The 16,439-nt window shown below is 39.5% G+C and overlaps 1 protein-coding gene across 1 annotated transcript in view; it reads left to right on the top strand.

Moving 5' to 3' along the window:
* Nucleotides 1-5,099: 5,099 nt before the first annotated feature.
* KIF20B (kinesin family member 20B) overlaps nt 5,100-16,439 on the top strand; it is a 68,800-nt gene continuing 57,460 nt past the window's right edge. Inside the window, exons 1-8 of the mRNA XM_087932414.1 lie at nt 5,100-5,428; nt 10,733-10,883; nt 11,923-12,009; nt 12,118-12,237; nt 12,392-12,530; nt 14,150-14,334; nt 14,698-14,743; nt 15,164-15,358. Of these exons, the coding sequence (XP_087788540.1) occupies nt 10,737-10,883; nt 11,923-12,009; nt 12,118-12,237; nt 12,392-12,530; nt 14,150-14,334; nt 14,698-14,743; nt 15,164-15,358 (919 nt within the window). The 5' untranslated portion in view covers nt 5,100-5,428; nt 10,733-10,736. The remainder of the gene's footprint in view (nt 5,429-10,732; nt 10,884-11,922; nt 12,010-12,117; nt 12,238-12,391; nt 12,531-14,149; nt 14,335-14,697; nt 14,744-15,163; nt 15,359-16,439) is intronic.

Consider the following 16,439-nt stretch of genomic DNA (forward strand, 5'->3'; position numbering starts at 1 on the left):
AAGGAGAGATTCAACCTGGAAATAAGGAGAAATTTTCTAACAGTGAGAGCAATCAACCAATGGAACAGCTTGCCCTCGGAAGCTGTGGTAGTGCCATCACTTGAAATTTTCAAGAAGAGATTGGGCTGCCATCTGTAAGAAATGATGTAAGGGTCTCACTGCTTGGGTGGGGTGGCGGGGTTGGACTAGATGACCTACAAGGTTCCTTCCAACTCTGTTAATCTGTTAATACTTTACAAATCAAAAGAGGGGCATTTAATAAGAAAGTTTACTTTTGGGGGGAGTGAGATGTTCATGTAGCGCATCAAGAACAGCATTGGCAGAATGGGAAGTAGTATGATTACATGTTTCCCCACCAAAGAATGTTGAGAAAAGGCATGTTTTATTTTCACACATGCCACTCCGGCTCACCTATGATATTTTGTCATTCAGCAGGCAAGTAGGTGCAGCCTAAATATATATTAATATACTTGGGGCACTGTGAGAGGGTGGAATTCAAAGTGTTTCATATGAATTTACATTCCTGTGTAACAAGTCCGTATTTCTATTCCCATAATATGAGTGAAAGTTCTGAATTAACGTAGCTTGCCTAGAGCAAAGATTCAATTAAATGAAAATCCTTTTTAAATTATTTACTTATCATCACTTTGCTTAGGTAAACCCTGTAGTTTTGTATTGAATCCTACTGCCAGATCTCTGGAAAAAGATGTTCTCAGATAAGGTTAAGTTAGAATTTCCTCAAATCTTTGCAGGAGGCTGTCTTATTTAGTGGCTGTGTTTACACAAAACCAGAATGTAATTCTTCTCAAAATGTTTCACTGATCAAATTTACAGCTCAGCATGTTGTGTGAATCCACCCATATGTAACTTGTTCAATAAATAAGAAAATCATAGCTTAGTGTAACATTTGAAGCCTTTTAATGGATAGATAAAAAAAGTATTTTGTTCAGTTTTAGAGGTGATGCTCCCAATGAACCCATCAAATGTCTTCTAAGCCTTGCTAGGATTTGCCCAACATATTGAGCTATGTCTGGCTGGATTTGCCCAATAAACCAACATAACTCAGCCAACCACATATGTTAGCCCTATGCTGACTGAACTATTGGCCATATTTCACAACCAAGAGGGAGGAAATACAGTACAGGTAATTCTGGACTTACAACAGTTCGTTTAGTCACCACAGTTGGAACAGCACTGAAAAAGTGACTTATGACCATATATCACACTTATGAGCATTGTGGTCATGTGATCAAAATTCAACCGCTTGGCTACTGACTCATTTATGATGGTTACAGTGTTCTGGGGTCACATGATCACCTTTTGCGACCTTCTGTCAAGCAAAGTCAATGACAAGTCAGATTCACGTAACAACCGTGTTACTAATTTAACAACTGCAGTGATTCACTTAACAAATGTGGCAGGAAAAGTTGTAAAATGGGGCAAAACTCACTTAACAAATTTCTCACTTAGCAACATAAATTCTGAGGTCAGTTGTGATCATAAGTTGAGGACTACCTGTATTCCAAATTAGGCTGGGTTCATCCTGTCTGTAACTGACAGCTCCTTGCTAAAATTTATCAGCAACAATCAGGCCTATTACCCCTGTTTTGCTGAGACCTAAACATTACAAAGTTAAACATCACGAAAAGCATAACAAAAAAAATATTTTTACACTTTTAGCTCTTCCCTTCCCCCACTTTATATTACTTTCTATTAGTTTTTCATTTTCTTAAAATTTTTAACAAGGATGTCATAAAAAGCATGTAAGCATGTGAAATTGGTTTTTGCAGAAATTGGGGTCTGAATCTGACCCTGCACCTTCCAACCATGTTTTCCTTGGTTCCAACAATTGTCTGTGATGACCCAGGGCATGACACAAAGGCAACACAGTCAGATAATCAGTAGAAGTCCCTTTATTAGCTCCAACTTTGCCCCCAATGTCCTGGTTACCTTCTGGCTGGAGAAAAATTCTTCCAGGAACAGCTTTTGGCTGCCAAGAATCAAGTCCAAAACGTGGTCAACAAAAACTGTAACTGTAAGAACTTATAAGAATCAAGGCAAAAATGAGGCAATGAATCTGGCAGGGCAGAAGCAAGAATTCCAGAAGTGAAGGCATGGCAATAACTCCACATGGTTGGGAAGATGCCAGGAACACAGATAAGCAAAGTCAACACACAAGTGCGAGCCCCTGCCATTCACACAAATGGAGATGCATGTTCAAAAGCTCGCCTGCCACTTGTGCGTCCCTGTTCTGAACAGGCCGCCTGCTGTAGTCCATCAGACATTAGAAGCGAGGAGGAACTAAGGCCTATATAGGCAAGTATACCCTTGAACAAGTTTGGACTGTGTGAATCCCCAAAGCATTCTGCCATGGTGGCGCAGTGGTTAGAATGCAGTACTGCAGGCTACTTCTGCTGACTGCCGGCTGCCTGCAATTTGGTAGTTTGAGTCCTACCAGCTCAAGGTTGACTTGGCCGTCCATCCTTCCGAGGTCAGTAAAATGAGGACCCAGATTGTTCGGGGCAATATACTGATTCTGTAAAATGCTTAGGGAGTGCTGTAAAGCACTATAAAGCGGTATATAAGTCTAAGTGCTATTGCTATTCCCTTCGGTTCAGAGGCTGAAAGGGCACCAACAGATGGTTTTTTTTCTGGTGATATTGGCAGGGAATCCACAATCTTGAATAGAATCTCATAGAAGAAGACAATGACAGAGCCATCTATTCTTGCAGGGTTTTTTTAAATGGAAATGCACAGTTTTCAAGCAGGAAGGGAAGTGGAAAATTCTCTAAAGCAGCAGTTTCATTATTCCCCTAGTGGCAGTGGAGAGAAAGGAGTGTTATGAGAAGAAACAGGGTTCTCCCCAGAGGTGGTGTTCAGCAGGTTCTGACCAGTTCTGGAGAACCAGTAGCAGAAATTTTGAGTAGTTCAGAGAACTGGCAAATACCACCTCTGACCGGTCCTGGCCCCATCTGTTCTCTGCCTCCCAAGCCCCAGCTGATCGGCTCTGTCTTCTTTTGTTGCCCTGCACAGGAGAACAGAGCTGGAAAGCAGGTTAGTGGGTGGGGTGGGAATGGGATTTTGCAATAACCGTCCCCCAGGAGTGGGGAGGGAATGGGGATTTTACAGTTATCTTTCCCCTGCCACGCCCATCAAGCCATGCCCACAGAACCGGTAGTAAAACTTTTTGAATCCCACCACTTTTTCACCTGTTCCTTGTGCGATCCTATCTATAACAAGACATGGGTGGCATATAAATATGATAAATAGCTGTATAATTTAAAAATATATTTTTGTGTTTATAACAGAAAATCAGAATGAATATCAAGGCAGAAGCTGTGTGGTACTGATTCATGTTACATTACCTTCCTGAAATTGAAGCCTGCGGAAAACTTTTGGTGGCAAAACCAAAGTCCAAGATGGAATCCATGCTAACAGGCAAGGAGGAATAAAATTCGGGATTTAAGAACAAGGCAGCCATAATCATCAATGCCATTCAGAGATCACTGCTTTGTCTGATTCCTTTACCTACATTTGCAAAGATCAAGTTAAGAATATTCAATATTGATTGGAAGCAAAATGTAAATATTGTACCAATAATAGAAATGTTAATGGGTTTGACAAAGTAATGCCAAAACGGCTGCACTGTGTTTTGTATTTATAGTTGTAAACAATCAAAATACATATTAAAATAATAATTAAATTAAATTAAAAATTTAAAAAAAAAAGAATATTCAAGGACTCAGGGACCCCAAAAGTAATTGATATTGGCTCCAAGAGTTGATGGGACTGCCCAAGAGATCAATAAATGATTGGAGGTCAAAAGACCAGTAAATGTGTAGGTGGCTGATAAATGGAGTTAATTATATCTTTTGGGGTTTCTGTAAAGCTTCACGCCAGTCCCTAGTCCTAAATGTGAAGTGTTACCCAGCATTGAATGGTCAAATCCCAGCATTAGTGGCCTTGAGTTGTCTCTATTATTAGTGCATACACAACAATGTGAAATCCCAGCTGCTAAGTTCTTTAATGATGTGATGTTGGCCTTCATACAAACTGACTTCTTCCCAAGAAGGTAATGTTATAATGTAGTGGTGTAGTTGTATATGTGCATATCCAATCAGTATGGCCTTTTGCAATTGACTGATAGAATATTTTTTTCAAAAATAATAATTATTTGTAGTACTATTAAGGTACTTAAGTCATTTTCATATTAGTGTTTCTCAACCTTAGCAATTTTAAGAAGTGTGGACTTTAGTATTCGGAATTCTCCAGCCAGCTTGCAGGCTGTGGAATTCTGGGAGTTAGTGCACACAAGGTTGAGACATGATGTAAAAAATGTTTGGTGATTAATGAACAATCTCAAACTTCATGACGGGGATGATGACCAGAAGCGTTCAGGGATCCCTGTTCCATTTTGGGGTGGGGTGGGGTGGGATGGGGGCGAGGTACGCTGGTTCCTTAAAATGTGTGATGAGTTCTCCATGAAGTGAGTGTTGTTTTTACCATTGGTGACACAATGTGTTGAGTTTGGTACATTGCTAGCAAGACCTGCCAACTTTACCAGCCAGTCCACAATATGTGAGGTTTTGAGACGCCTACTGGGATTCTGATGCAATAAGTTGATTAGATTAGTATCGAGAAGGTTAAAAACTGAAACTGAAACAAGATGGGGCTTGCTTGCTTCATGTTATGGGAACTGACCTCAAATGTACATAAGGGGGGATTTTTGTGTGTGTGTCTCTCCACAATTTCCTATTTACCTTGAATAGAATAGAATAGATGCCTCTAAATTTCAACATGAGGTGGCTTCACAGTTAATTAAAGCCTGCCTTAAAGCCTGTCTAAGAAGCAAATTCTACAGAACCTAATAGGAATGACTTCCAAATATGCAAAGAATTCTAACGCCGGGTTTTTTCTCTCTTATGTATACTGCCTAAAATAATTTCAAGCCAGTCCTTAAAACCATCGCCATTAATCTATGAATACATCCATACTACAAACCACAGAGGAAGCAAAGGCTTCTCCCGCAGTTTTGGAAAGGGGGGGGAGAAAACTACCTTTCCCAGGATCCTTTTCGGCGTAGACGTTTAGCTCCCATCAGCCTTTGCGGCTGGATTTGAAAAAAAGCCGCGATTCAGGTGCCTTAAAGCGACTAGTGCGTTTGCTGCGCCGGTGGCTTTGAAAGTGGGGAGGGGTGTGCGTGTGTGTGTGTGTCTGTGTGTGTGTGTGTCTGCTGTGCCCCTGACTTTTGCACGGTTTTGAAGCGTGCATTGCATTTTTTTTTAATCGTGGCTTCTCAGAGGGAGAGGATGGATTGTAATGGGGCGCAAAGGATCCCGGACGTGATTTCTGCTTTCTAGAGCGGAGAGAACGGATTCCTGACTCGATCCTCTTTCTCGTCGGTCACCCCAATAGATTTGGAAGTAAAGTAAGTAAACGAAACACTCCCTTTCCCCTCCCCGAAAGATACAGCCAGGATTCACTGCGCTCAGTCCAGTTTGATGAAGTCCAAGACTGAGTCGGAACTTTTTCCTTGAACCTTTTTCTCGCCCTCCGTTAGGTTCACACGCATTGTATTTGAATATTTGAAACCTTAATCTTATAATCTTGGAAGATTTCCTTTTTGTGGAAACAAATTCATTTATTACCGACTTAACACCCTTTAAGTTTGCACAGTTTGGGGAGTGTGGGGGTGGGGGTGGACTTAGGGTCAATGGCCCGGACGAGTCCCTGCAGTTTTTCTTGGCAAGTATTTTCAAAAATAGTTTGCCCTTGCATTCTTCCTAGGGTTTGAAAGAGCATCACTGGCCCAAAGTCACCCAACTGACTTTGTCTTCCGGTTTCTAACCTGGACTTTAACCACTAGACCAAACTCATTAACTTTGCATAATAAAGTCACTTATAAGCCGATTGACTTAGAAATCAAACTAATGAAGTTTGCACCCCAAGGTCCTCATTGCTAAGTAGTAATGCTCTCTACCTGCCTCTTACTTGGCAGACAACTAACCCAATATAGTACAAGACATTTCTCCCCACTATCGATGCCTGCCCTGATTCTATGCCTCTACTCTCAGTCGCTGTGGTCTTGAAGAAAATGTATGATAATGCTTAATAGACATTAAAAATAGAATAGAATACCATTATTGTCATTGCATTCCACGAATACGATGAAATTTGAAAGCTACTCCAGCACAGTGCCCCAAACATCACATCACAATCATGCTACAGAGTATTTAAAAATTATAACAACAACAACAACAATACTACTACTACTACTACTACTACTACTAATAATAATAATAATAATAATAATAGGACTAAATCACAAATGCACTGTTTGGTTCAAGACAATTACTGCCTTGGAAAAGAAACTTTCTCAATCGATTAGTCCTCATTTTAAGACACCTATAACGCCTCCCTGTTGCTAACAGTTCAAAATATGAATGTCCAGGAGGAGAACGGTCTGTGGAGATTTTTAGTGTTCCAGAGAGGAGTCTGGTCTTCACAATCTCTTCCAAAGAAGAAAGAGAGCAAGCGATGATTTTTTGTGCTGTGTTTATAACTCTCTGGAGCATCATCTTATCCACTACAGAGCATCCAGCATACCATACCGTTTACACAGTATGCCAAAATGCTCTCAATGGTAGAACAGTAAAAAGTAACCAGCAACTTCTCACCCAGACCACTCTTTTTCAGCAACCTCAGAAAGTGTAGGCGCTGTTGGGCCTTCTTTGCAATGGCCATAGTGTGGACCAACCAAGTAAGGTTGTCAGAAATATGAGTTCCTAGAAATTTAAAACTATGAACTCTTTCCACACAGTCTCCATTGATATATAGTGGGAGGGGTTCTGCTTTGCATCTTCTGAAGTCTATAATCAATTCTTTGGTCTTTTTGAAGTTCAGGGTGAAGTTATGACTCTTGCACCACAAGACCAGTCTGAGAACCTCTGACCTATAGGCCGTCTCGTCTTCTCCTGATATGAGTCCCACTAACGTGGTGTCATCTTCAAATTTTATTATAGAGTTAGTGGGACAAGAGGGAGCGCAGTCGAAGGTGTAGAGTGAATACAAAAGGGGGCTCAGCACACAGCCCTGTGGAGAGCCAGTGCTGAGAGCAAGAGTGGAGGAAAAATAGCTGCTAATCCTAACGGTTTGGGGTCTGTTAGTAAGAAAGTCCATTAGACATTAAAAAGGGGGTTAGAGAAATGCATCTTTAATAATAGTTGTTGTTGAGAGTTGAATAACATTCAACAACAGCTCTTATTAAAGAGCTGCCAAGTAAGAGGTGGGTAGAGAGCGCTTCTACTCAGCAATGAGGAAGGGACCTTAGTTTGGTAATGTTATTCCTATTGGCACAGTTGAATAGGGATACTTAAGCCCATCTCACTTAAGGGGTGGAGACAAAGGCAACATTATGGGCAGAAATAAGCTCTTGTCAGAAGTAGGCTGTGGTCTGTTTTGTTGAATGCCTTGATGAAGACGAAATGAAACAAGCCACATGGCCCTCCCCCCTACCACATTCCCTAAGAGGTGAGAATTTCTCAGGGCATTTCAGTGCCAGGATACAAATTATAAAATACCAGTTGTTACAGGCAATAGTAATGAATCGAATTCAAGCCCTCCCCCCTTCTCGCAACTGAATGGCAGCATCACTTTTAGGGATCTGACGGTCGCTTTGTCAAAAAATGAAATAAGACTGGTTTGGCATGATCTGTTTTTAACAAACCCATCTTTTAGTTATAACTTTGCTTCTTGATGTTTGCAGATCTGTTTTTCGATTATCTTTCCCAATATCTTCCCAGATATTGATGTTAGCCTTTCCTGATTTCATCTTCGCCAGTTCAGGCTATCTGCTGATACTCTGCCTTAGTTATGTGTCCCTCTTTCCATTTTTTTGTACTTGTTTTTTTTTTTCTCTTTCAGTTTATCAGAGGGATCTTTGTGCAACCATGCTGGTTTCTTCTTGGATTTCTTTTTCTTTTTCTTGTGCAAGACTGGGCTTTTATGATCATATTTTTCAGTTTCCCATGCTTCTTGAGTTGTTTTCCCCTTTAGGATTTTCATACATGGAATTTTTCTTAGCCTCTCTCTGAGTTTGTTAAAGTCAGTTCTTTTAAGGTTTAAAATGCTAGATTATGTTCTATTGCTTGTGTTTGTGTTATACCGAATTCTGATATGATGTGGTCACTCTCGCCCAAAGTTCTGGCACCTTCAAGTTCCTTTGTCACTTCTCTATTATTAAGAATTAGGTCCAGTATAGCTTTTCCTCTAATTCCTTCCTCTACCTTTTGGATGACAAGGTTGTCAGCTAGGCTGGTTAGGAATCTGTTCAATCTCCCGCGCTTGCTGCAGAGTTTGTCTCCCAGTTGATGGTTAAAGTCTCCCATTACTACTGTGGTATGTTTCCAACATACATTTATTGTTTAGCAAAAAGTTCATCTATTTCTTCTACTTTGTTGGGTGGTTCGTAATATATGCCTATAGCAATGTCATTCTTTTTTCCTTTTATATTGGCCCATATGGGTTTTGTCATGCCCCTCGGAATCTGATTCAGAGGGGGAGGCTGAGCAGCTGACAGGGAGTGGGAATGTGGCTCCGTTGGCTGTGGAAGAAACTGGGGAAGGGCAAAGTCTGGCTGGGCAGAGCAGGGGAGCGGTAGAGCAAGGGAGAGGCAATTCAGAGGAAGACCCAGGCCCACTCCCTATGCATTCTAGGGCACGCAGGGAGGAACGGAGAAGGGAGCAACGTGGGTTGCGTGACTTATGGGGGAGGAACCCTTTCCTGATTCCCTTCATTAGCTGTAGCTGGGAACACAGCGTTTAAAAAGGGGAATTGTGCACAGCAAACCATTGGGAGCAAATCGTGAATTATCTGGTATTGTCAAAGCTTATCTGGGTTCCTGGCATCTTCCGAACTGTGTGTGTTTTGCTGGCCTTTCAAGTCTGCAATTCCTTCTCCTGCCCTGTCAAGTTAATTACTGCAGCTGTGGTTTGTGTGGATTTTTATTTACAGTTTGTATGCCCTTTGTTTTTGGGCTGAATTTCCTCCACTTAAAGACTGTTCTTGGGAGAGTTTTTTCTCCAGCCGAAGGTAACCGGGACACTGGGGGCAAAGTTGGAGGTACTAAACGGACTCTTCTTACTTATGGGACTGTGTTGCCTTTGTGCTACGCCCCGGGTCATCACAGATTGTAGGAGGTTTTCATCCTTGGTTTTGTGGATTTTTCCAGAGGTGTAGTGATCTTTTATGTTTCCTATGTACTTTTGTTAGTTGTCTAGGAAGAAGTTCATCTATTTCTTCTGCTTGGTTGGGTGGCCTGTAGTGTACGCCTATAGTAATGTTACAGAAATGTAGTAATCTTTTATGTATAATTCAACTCCATCTCCTCTTTTGTTAGGTCTGTTTCTTTTGAATAGTTTGCATCCTTCTAGCAGTACATTCCAGTCATCAGTTTCACCCCACCATGTTTCAGTAATGGCAACGATATCATATTTACCTTCATGTACTAGTACTTCAAGTTCACCTTGTTTTTTGTTTGTTCCCTAAACTTTTTAGCATTCAAGTATCGGCATTTGAGTCCTTGATGGGTCTTGGGTATGTGTAAAGTCTTGTCTCTCCAATCTTCCCAAGAAAGCAGGATTCTTGAAACTGAAGTTGTTCCCAAAGGAGCTTTTATTGCAAGGCTTGTGATAGCAAGAGGTCTAGGCAGGAACTAAATTTCCCCACTTAAAAACAGCAATTTGAAGCAGTGCAAACAAAACCCCTCCCACAGTATGACAATGCAGGAAACAGAAACTTAATATAGAGATCTCTCCAATCCTCCCCCCTCCCACCAGAATTCCAGCGTCCCAATAGAAATACTGTATATGGGACCTGACAGTATGTTTCTTATATCTCCTACTTTGTAGCTGGGATTTCCATCCTTCCCATCACTCTCCACTTCTTTATGTTTTTCCTTTTTTTCTTTCCTCCCTACCTCCATGTATGATTGGTTATCTAGCGGTTAGGACAGGGACGGTAGGCACGTTGGTGCGCTTATGCACGCCCCCTACAGACCTCTTAGGAAAGGGGTGAGGTCAATAGTAGACAGTCTAAGGTTAAAGTTTTTGGGGTTTGGGAAGAAACCACAGAGTCAGGTAGAGTATTCCAGACGTTGACCACTCTGTTGCTGAAGTCGTATTTCCTGCAATCAAGTTTGGTGCGGTTAACCTTGAGTTTGTATCTATTATGTGCTCTTGTATTGTTACGGTTGAAGCTGAAGTATTCATTGACAGGAAGGACATTGCGATGTATGATTTTATATACTAAGATCGGACCGAAGGTGGCATAGTTCTAGATTTTCTAGGTCTAGAATTTCGAGTCTGGTGGCATAAGGTATTCTGCAATGAGTAGAGGAGTGGAGAACTCTTTGTGAAATATTTCTGGACTTTCTCAACTGTGTTAATATCAGATACGTAATGTGGGTTCCAGACTGATGAGCTGTAATCGAGTATTGGTCTAGCAAATGTTTTGTATGCTCTAGTTATTAGTGTAATATTACCAGAGAAAAAGCTACATAAGATTAGGTTAACAACTCTTAACGCCTTTTTGGCTATGTCGTGAGAAAAAATAAGGGAAGATGTGTTCCATGTGTATGTCCCCTTGAGTTGTTTGCAAAAATACATCTATGCTATAATTGTCAACTCTACAGTGCCTTGGGTAATCTATCTTCAAGTTCTTTTTTGTATTCTAGTAGAATGGAGGCAGATCTGGATAAACAAACAGTTCCCAGACCTTCCTTTCTTTCATCAGTTGAGCTATCCCCAAGACCTGAACTTGTGGATGTTACTGATGTTAAAAAAAATCTATATGGTGATTTTTCTTCAACTTTCAATATAAGCCAGGTAAGAAAACAAGCACTGGAAATTTATTTATTCCGTTTCTATGACCACCCATATCAAACAAATGACTTTGGGGTGATGAACAATCCTAAATCAATTAAATCAATTGCAAACGTGATGCAATATATACAATGTGTACAGCAGCCAAGAAACAATATCAAGAATCAATAGATGTTATTATAACCTGGTAATGGGGCCTTAACACGCTTGGGATCTCCTTTATGCTCAAAGATCCTGTTTCACAGTGAGAGGAAGATTTTTTTTTAAAGAAAAATCTTAAATAACTAGGGAAATAATGGCTTAGGAAATGGCATAGGATATTTGAGTAAATGTGGTAAAATTGATTCGACAGTTTGATTAAACTAGTCAGGTGTTGACAGAAGACTTAACACAGTTTCAATCTTTATTATTATTATTTTTTTAAGTTGTCTTATAGGAGAGAGCCCAGTCCAATGTTATATATCGAGGTACTTTGGATGGGGATTACAGGGGAGTAAATTGTTGTTTAAGTAGATCCTTAGGGCTTCGTATGCTAGTTTATTGTTAAGGTAGAAGCACGTAGTTACTGTTTTGCTGGTGGAAAAGATACGCCTTGAGAATATGGCGGCAAAAATTGACACTAAGACAACATATTCCAGAAATTACGTGGAACCAAATGGGGAGTTTCATCTGCCCTAAATTTAAGTTGTTGTTTCAATGGTCATGTCTTGAATTCAAAGGCTTAAAATCTTGGGACAGTAATATAACGTCCTTTTTAAAAATAGCTGACAGTAATACCCTACATGCTGTCTTATGTTGCACAAAAATGAGAGGTATCAATATAGTGCATTTAGGAATAGCCAGTGGGCTTTTTCATAGTTAAGGACTGACAAGGCTTTGCTATAAGTGAAAAGTTTATTCTTGGTGTATGAGAGAGATGAAGAGAAAGAACTATGGGAAAAGGCTTGACTAAGAGGAAAAATGTTCTCTGCAGTTGTAAGTTTGGAGCATTCGAAAATCATTGGGCACGAACCAGATTTGTATCACTTTTTCTTTTAATTAGAGAGAGAGCCTGGAATCCAAAGAACGAATTCATGTTTGCCTTCGGGTCAAACCAATTTTAGAGTTGGAAAAAGAACATGATACTCAGGTATTATTCAGCTAAAAGAGCTAAAAGCAAAACTTCATTAAAATTATGTTATTTGCATAGCTCTAAAGGATTCTCTTCCCTCCTCCTGCCCCCCAATTTTTCTTATAGGGTTGTGTTTCTGTCGTTGACTCAACAAGTATTATATTAAAAGCTCCTAAAGGCTCCAAGACATTTCGCCTTAGTGAAAAAAACCTGCGGCAATTGGTGCAGAAATATACTTTTTCCCAGGTATGGCCAGTTTCCTTATTAGTAATATGAAAATGTTATGGATGTTTAACAGAATTATTAAACAATCAAAAAAGCTTTTAAAAGTGAAGACTCAATATATTTTCTGCAATTTTTATAATTGAAAACTTAAAGACGTTTCTTGTATATTTCTTAGGTATTTGGGCCCAAAACAACACAAGAAGAACTCTTTGATGGTGCTGTGAAGCAGCCTATGTTGGATTTCCTAAAGGGACACAGTCGACTAATATTCACTTACGGTGTTACAAATGCTGGGAAAACACATACCTACCTAGGTACATCTGAGAAACCTTGATTTATTTAAGCTTTACATTTCAGCTAAGGTTGCTTATTGTTCTCTTAGTGACATATAATAATTACACAGTTCCAGCTGTTACTTTTTGGGGGGTATTTAGATTTGAGAAGATGAAAAGTTCAGACTTTTCTATATTTCATTGACAGCTACCTTGTTTCCCTGAAAATACGACCTACCCCAAAAGTAAGCCTTAGCTTGATTTTTACATGTGAGCCTAATATAAGCCCTACCCCCCAAATAAGCCCTAATTAAGATCCCATCCATTCCGGGGTGCGTGGGGTGGGGCGAGGTGCATGGGTAAAAACTAAGCTAGAGTGGGGATGGGGTGGTGGTGGAGCTGCCCTACTTACCAGGCCTCACACACCTTGACACTGCTTGCCTTTCAGCCCCTTCTTTTGCGGCCACTTGTTTCCAGATCAATCCGGAGCCCTGTTATCGGCTGCAGAGGCCATTCCGGAAGGCCTCTGTCAGTGAAACTGAGGCTGGGGTTGACATGCGCGAGTGGTGGCAAGCAGCCGCAGAAGAAATGGGCCAGCAGCGTGTTCCTGCTGGGCGGGGCTGTTGGTGCCACTGCCGTGAGGTGAATCAGTAATTAGACATCCTCTGAAAATAAGACCTGGTGTCTTTTTGGTGGTAAAAAAAGAAGACCAGGTCTTATTTTTGGGAAAACATGGGTACTTTAAACCTTTAAGGCATCTTTCCTATCTCTTCAACCCAAGTTTCAAACAGTAGTTGGCAGAGATTGGGTCTTGCATGCAAAATGTGCGCTCTGCTATTCGGTTATAGCCCTTTCACTCAGCTGGCGGAAGGTGCCCTTCTTGAATTCAGTCACTGTAATAGGGTATATATTTAAAATGAAAAGTAAGCCAGGATCTAATATCATGGTGCTCTAATCTTAAACTCCTCAGTTGTCTTAGTCAAGTCTTTTAGCATTCTCAATTGTAATAAGGAATAAATAAATCCAGGAATCAGAAGGGTGTGTTCCATTTCCCCATGCTGGCCATGTCAGTGTTGATACATCTGGCCAGGAAAAATGCAAACAGCTAAAAGAAAAGCTATCTCAGGACTCACAAGTATTTTTCAGTAGGAAGAAAGGAGGAGAAAAAAGAACAAGGAAACATTTTCCATCTAAATGATATAATGCTAATGAATGAGTTGAATTCATGGAATGTTTTCCATTGTTTTGTTTTTGGTGGCAAGGAAATTATCAATACATATAATCTGGGAGTAAGTCCCACTGAATGCAAATAGGGCTCACTACTATATAATGAATTAAGTGAGTTCCAAGCAGTAAAAACACTTGGTGCTTTTTATTCATTTAAAAGCCAAGCAAATCCATATATGCTCTCTGTTGTAAAACTGTATTGTATTTGCCTGAAGGATGGCTCCAGTTCAGCCTTCTGCAATCCGGGTCCAGCAAATATTTTGGATTTCCTTGGCCAGGAGTTATAGAGGATAGGGTCTAACATACCTGGCCAGCAACAGATTGGGGGATAATAACAGTCATTCAAAATATATTTAGGTCAAAAAGTTCAAGCTTTCTTTATCTCTGCTCCAACAGCTTCAAATTCTACCTAAGTCTTAAATTCTATATGCCAGGTACAGATGAAGATAAAGGCATTCTCCCCAGGAGTCTGGATATGTTATTTCAAAGCATTGAAAACAAACTGTATCCAGATATGAATCTCAAGCCCCATCGATGTAGAGATTATAGAAATCTGTCTAAAGAAGAAGTCCGAGAAGAAATATCTCTAAAAAATTCATTGCTTCGCCTCCTGAAAGAGGTATTGTGACTCCAAAAAGAACCAAACACACACACATTTTTAGCAGCTTTTAGTAAATAAACCCAGAAAAAATAATGTGTTTGACAATAAGGAAATATTAAATAGAATGTAAGGACAAGGATTAAAATATTGCCTGATTGATGGATTGATGCATATGCCCCACCCCCCCTCTCTGTCAGTTTGGGTGATATTCAGGGGTTATATTACAATTGATGGACGCCGTACACATTAGGTGAATGCTCTGTGATCTGATTTTATTTGTTTTTGGTTATCGCAGAATATTAAGATACAAGGGATGATGAAGAGAAACTTCTAACAAAGAATTTATGGCAATCTAAATTTTGTTCCTGACTTAATTTTCAGGTAGATTGCAACAGCAACAGTAGTAGAACAACAGATAATTGTGAAGGTAAGTTAGGTGGCTCATACTCATTTGCTAAACCATTGTTTACTGAAGACGGTTGGGTTCACAAATGATGTGCAGCTAGTGTCACCAAGGCCACCCTCGACTTTGGAATAGTGTGATGGGACTATTATTCAAGGGATTGGTAGGATCAGGACAAAGAAGTGAACAGAGTCCAGACAATTTCTGCATATATTATACCGTGCCAATCACGAACTCTGGGTCTGTATAACATGTTAAAGCCAAATCAAGCATTATTGATGTTAGTGTAAAAAGTGAATGTCACATTGTTGAATTCATTGCTGTAGCTGGCAAATTCTAAGAGCTAACTGCAATATATCCAAGCTGAGGTTGCATCCTCCATACCAATTGCCCGCTACTGAATAATATGGTTTTACATTATGACTTATTCCAATTTTTTGCCAGATAAGAAAGAACCAGAAAAAGAAGCAGACCAGTCTGACTTCGAAGACCAGAGTGGTGTAAAATTCTCAGTCTGGGTTTCTTTTTTTGAAATTTACAATGAGTGCATTTATGACTTATTGCTTCCAATATCTAACGACAAGAAGAGAAAAATGCTGCGCTTGGCCCTGGACATAAAAGAGTATTCCTATGTAAAAGGTAATGAAATTTTTAGCAATTGACTATAATTTCAATAACTTACAAATACCGTTCTCTTTCAATATGGGATGGGCTTCCTTTGGCTAAAATGATGCATCGAATTATGCTATATATATATATATATATATATATATATATATATATATATATATATATATATATATATATATATATGTGTGTGTGTGTGTGTGTGTGTGTGTGTGTGTGTGTGTGTGTGTGTGTGTGTGTGTGTATATATATATATATATATATATATATATATATATATATATATGTCATTGTAAAATGAATAATGTGATACAGGTTAGTATTTTTAATCTTTGACTTTTACCTCCACTTGTTTGAACATTTTATTTGGAATTTCTTTATATAATGAGTAGATTTAATTTATTCCATTTTTTTAAACCAAATCTTGCTATTTAGGAATCCAGAGATGCATACTATTATCTTAAAAGTACCTCTACTAACAACTATTAACTCTTCATTGGCATTTATTAGGTCATCGCTTATGTAATAATTTTTGTTCAACTTGATTTCAAAGAGAAGATTCATGCAGATTGACATATAACTTTTGTAACTTCATTATTCTTTGCGCAAGGCGGTGTGGTGTCTTGATGGGCATGGAAGTCTATCCTGTGTTCTTGCTGATTTTGCTCCACAATTATTTCCTCTTTAAGTGTAGGATCTTAGTCACACACATCTGAGGCTCCAATGTGAGGACTTTGAGCTTAGCTATGTGGGGAAAAGTTCCTGTTCTTGAAGCTTATTTACATCCCCCACGTATGACTAATCTAGAACCAGTCAATGTGTGAAGTAACACTTAATTTCAAAGGCAAAATGTTGCTAAATCAGATATTTATTTCTGAATTCTATTTTTCCAATTACATTTATGGGTGAAACTCAAAAAATTAGAATATCGTGCAAAAGTTCAGTTTTTTTTTATTTCAGTAATGCAACTTAAAAGGTGAAACTAATATATGAGATAGACTCATTACACGCAAAGCAAGTTAGTTCAAGCCGTGGTGTGTCCTAATTGCGATGATTATGGCTTACAGCTCATGAAAACCCCAAATTCACAATC

The sequence above is a fragment of the Pseudonaja textilis genome, chromosome 4 (assembly GCF_049901715.1).
Source record: "Pseudonaja textilis isolate UNSWEBS1 chromosome 4, rPseTex1.2, whole genome shotgun sequence".
NCBI classification, from domain to species: Eukaryota; Metazoa; Chordata; class Lepidosauria; order Squamata; family Elapidae; genus Pseudonaja; species Pseudonaja textilis.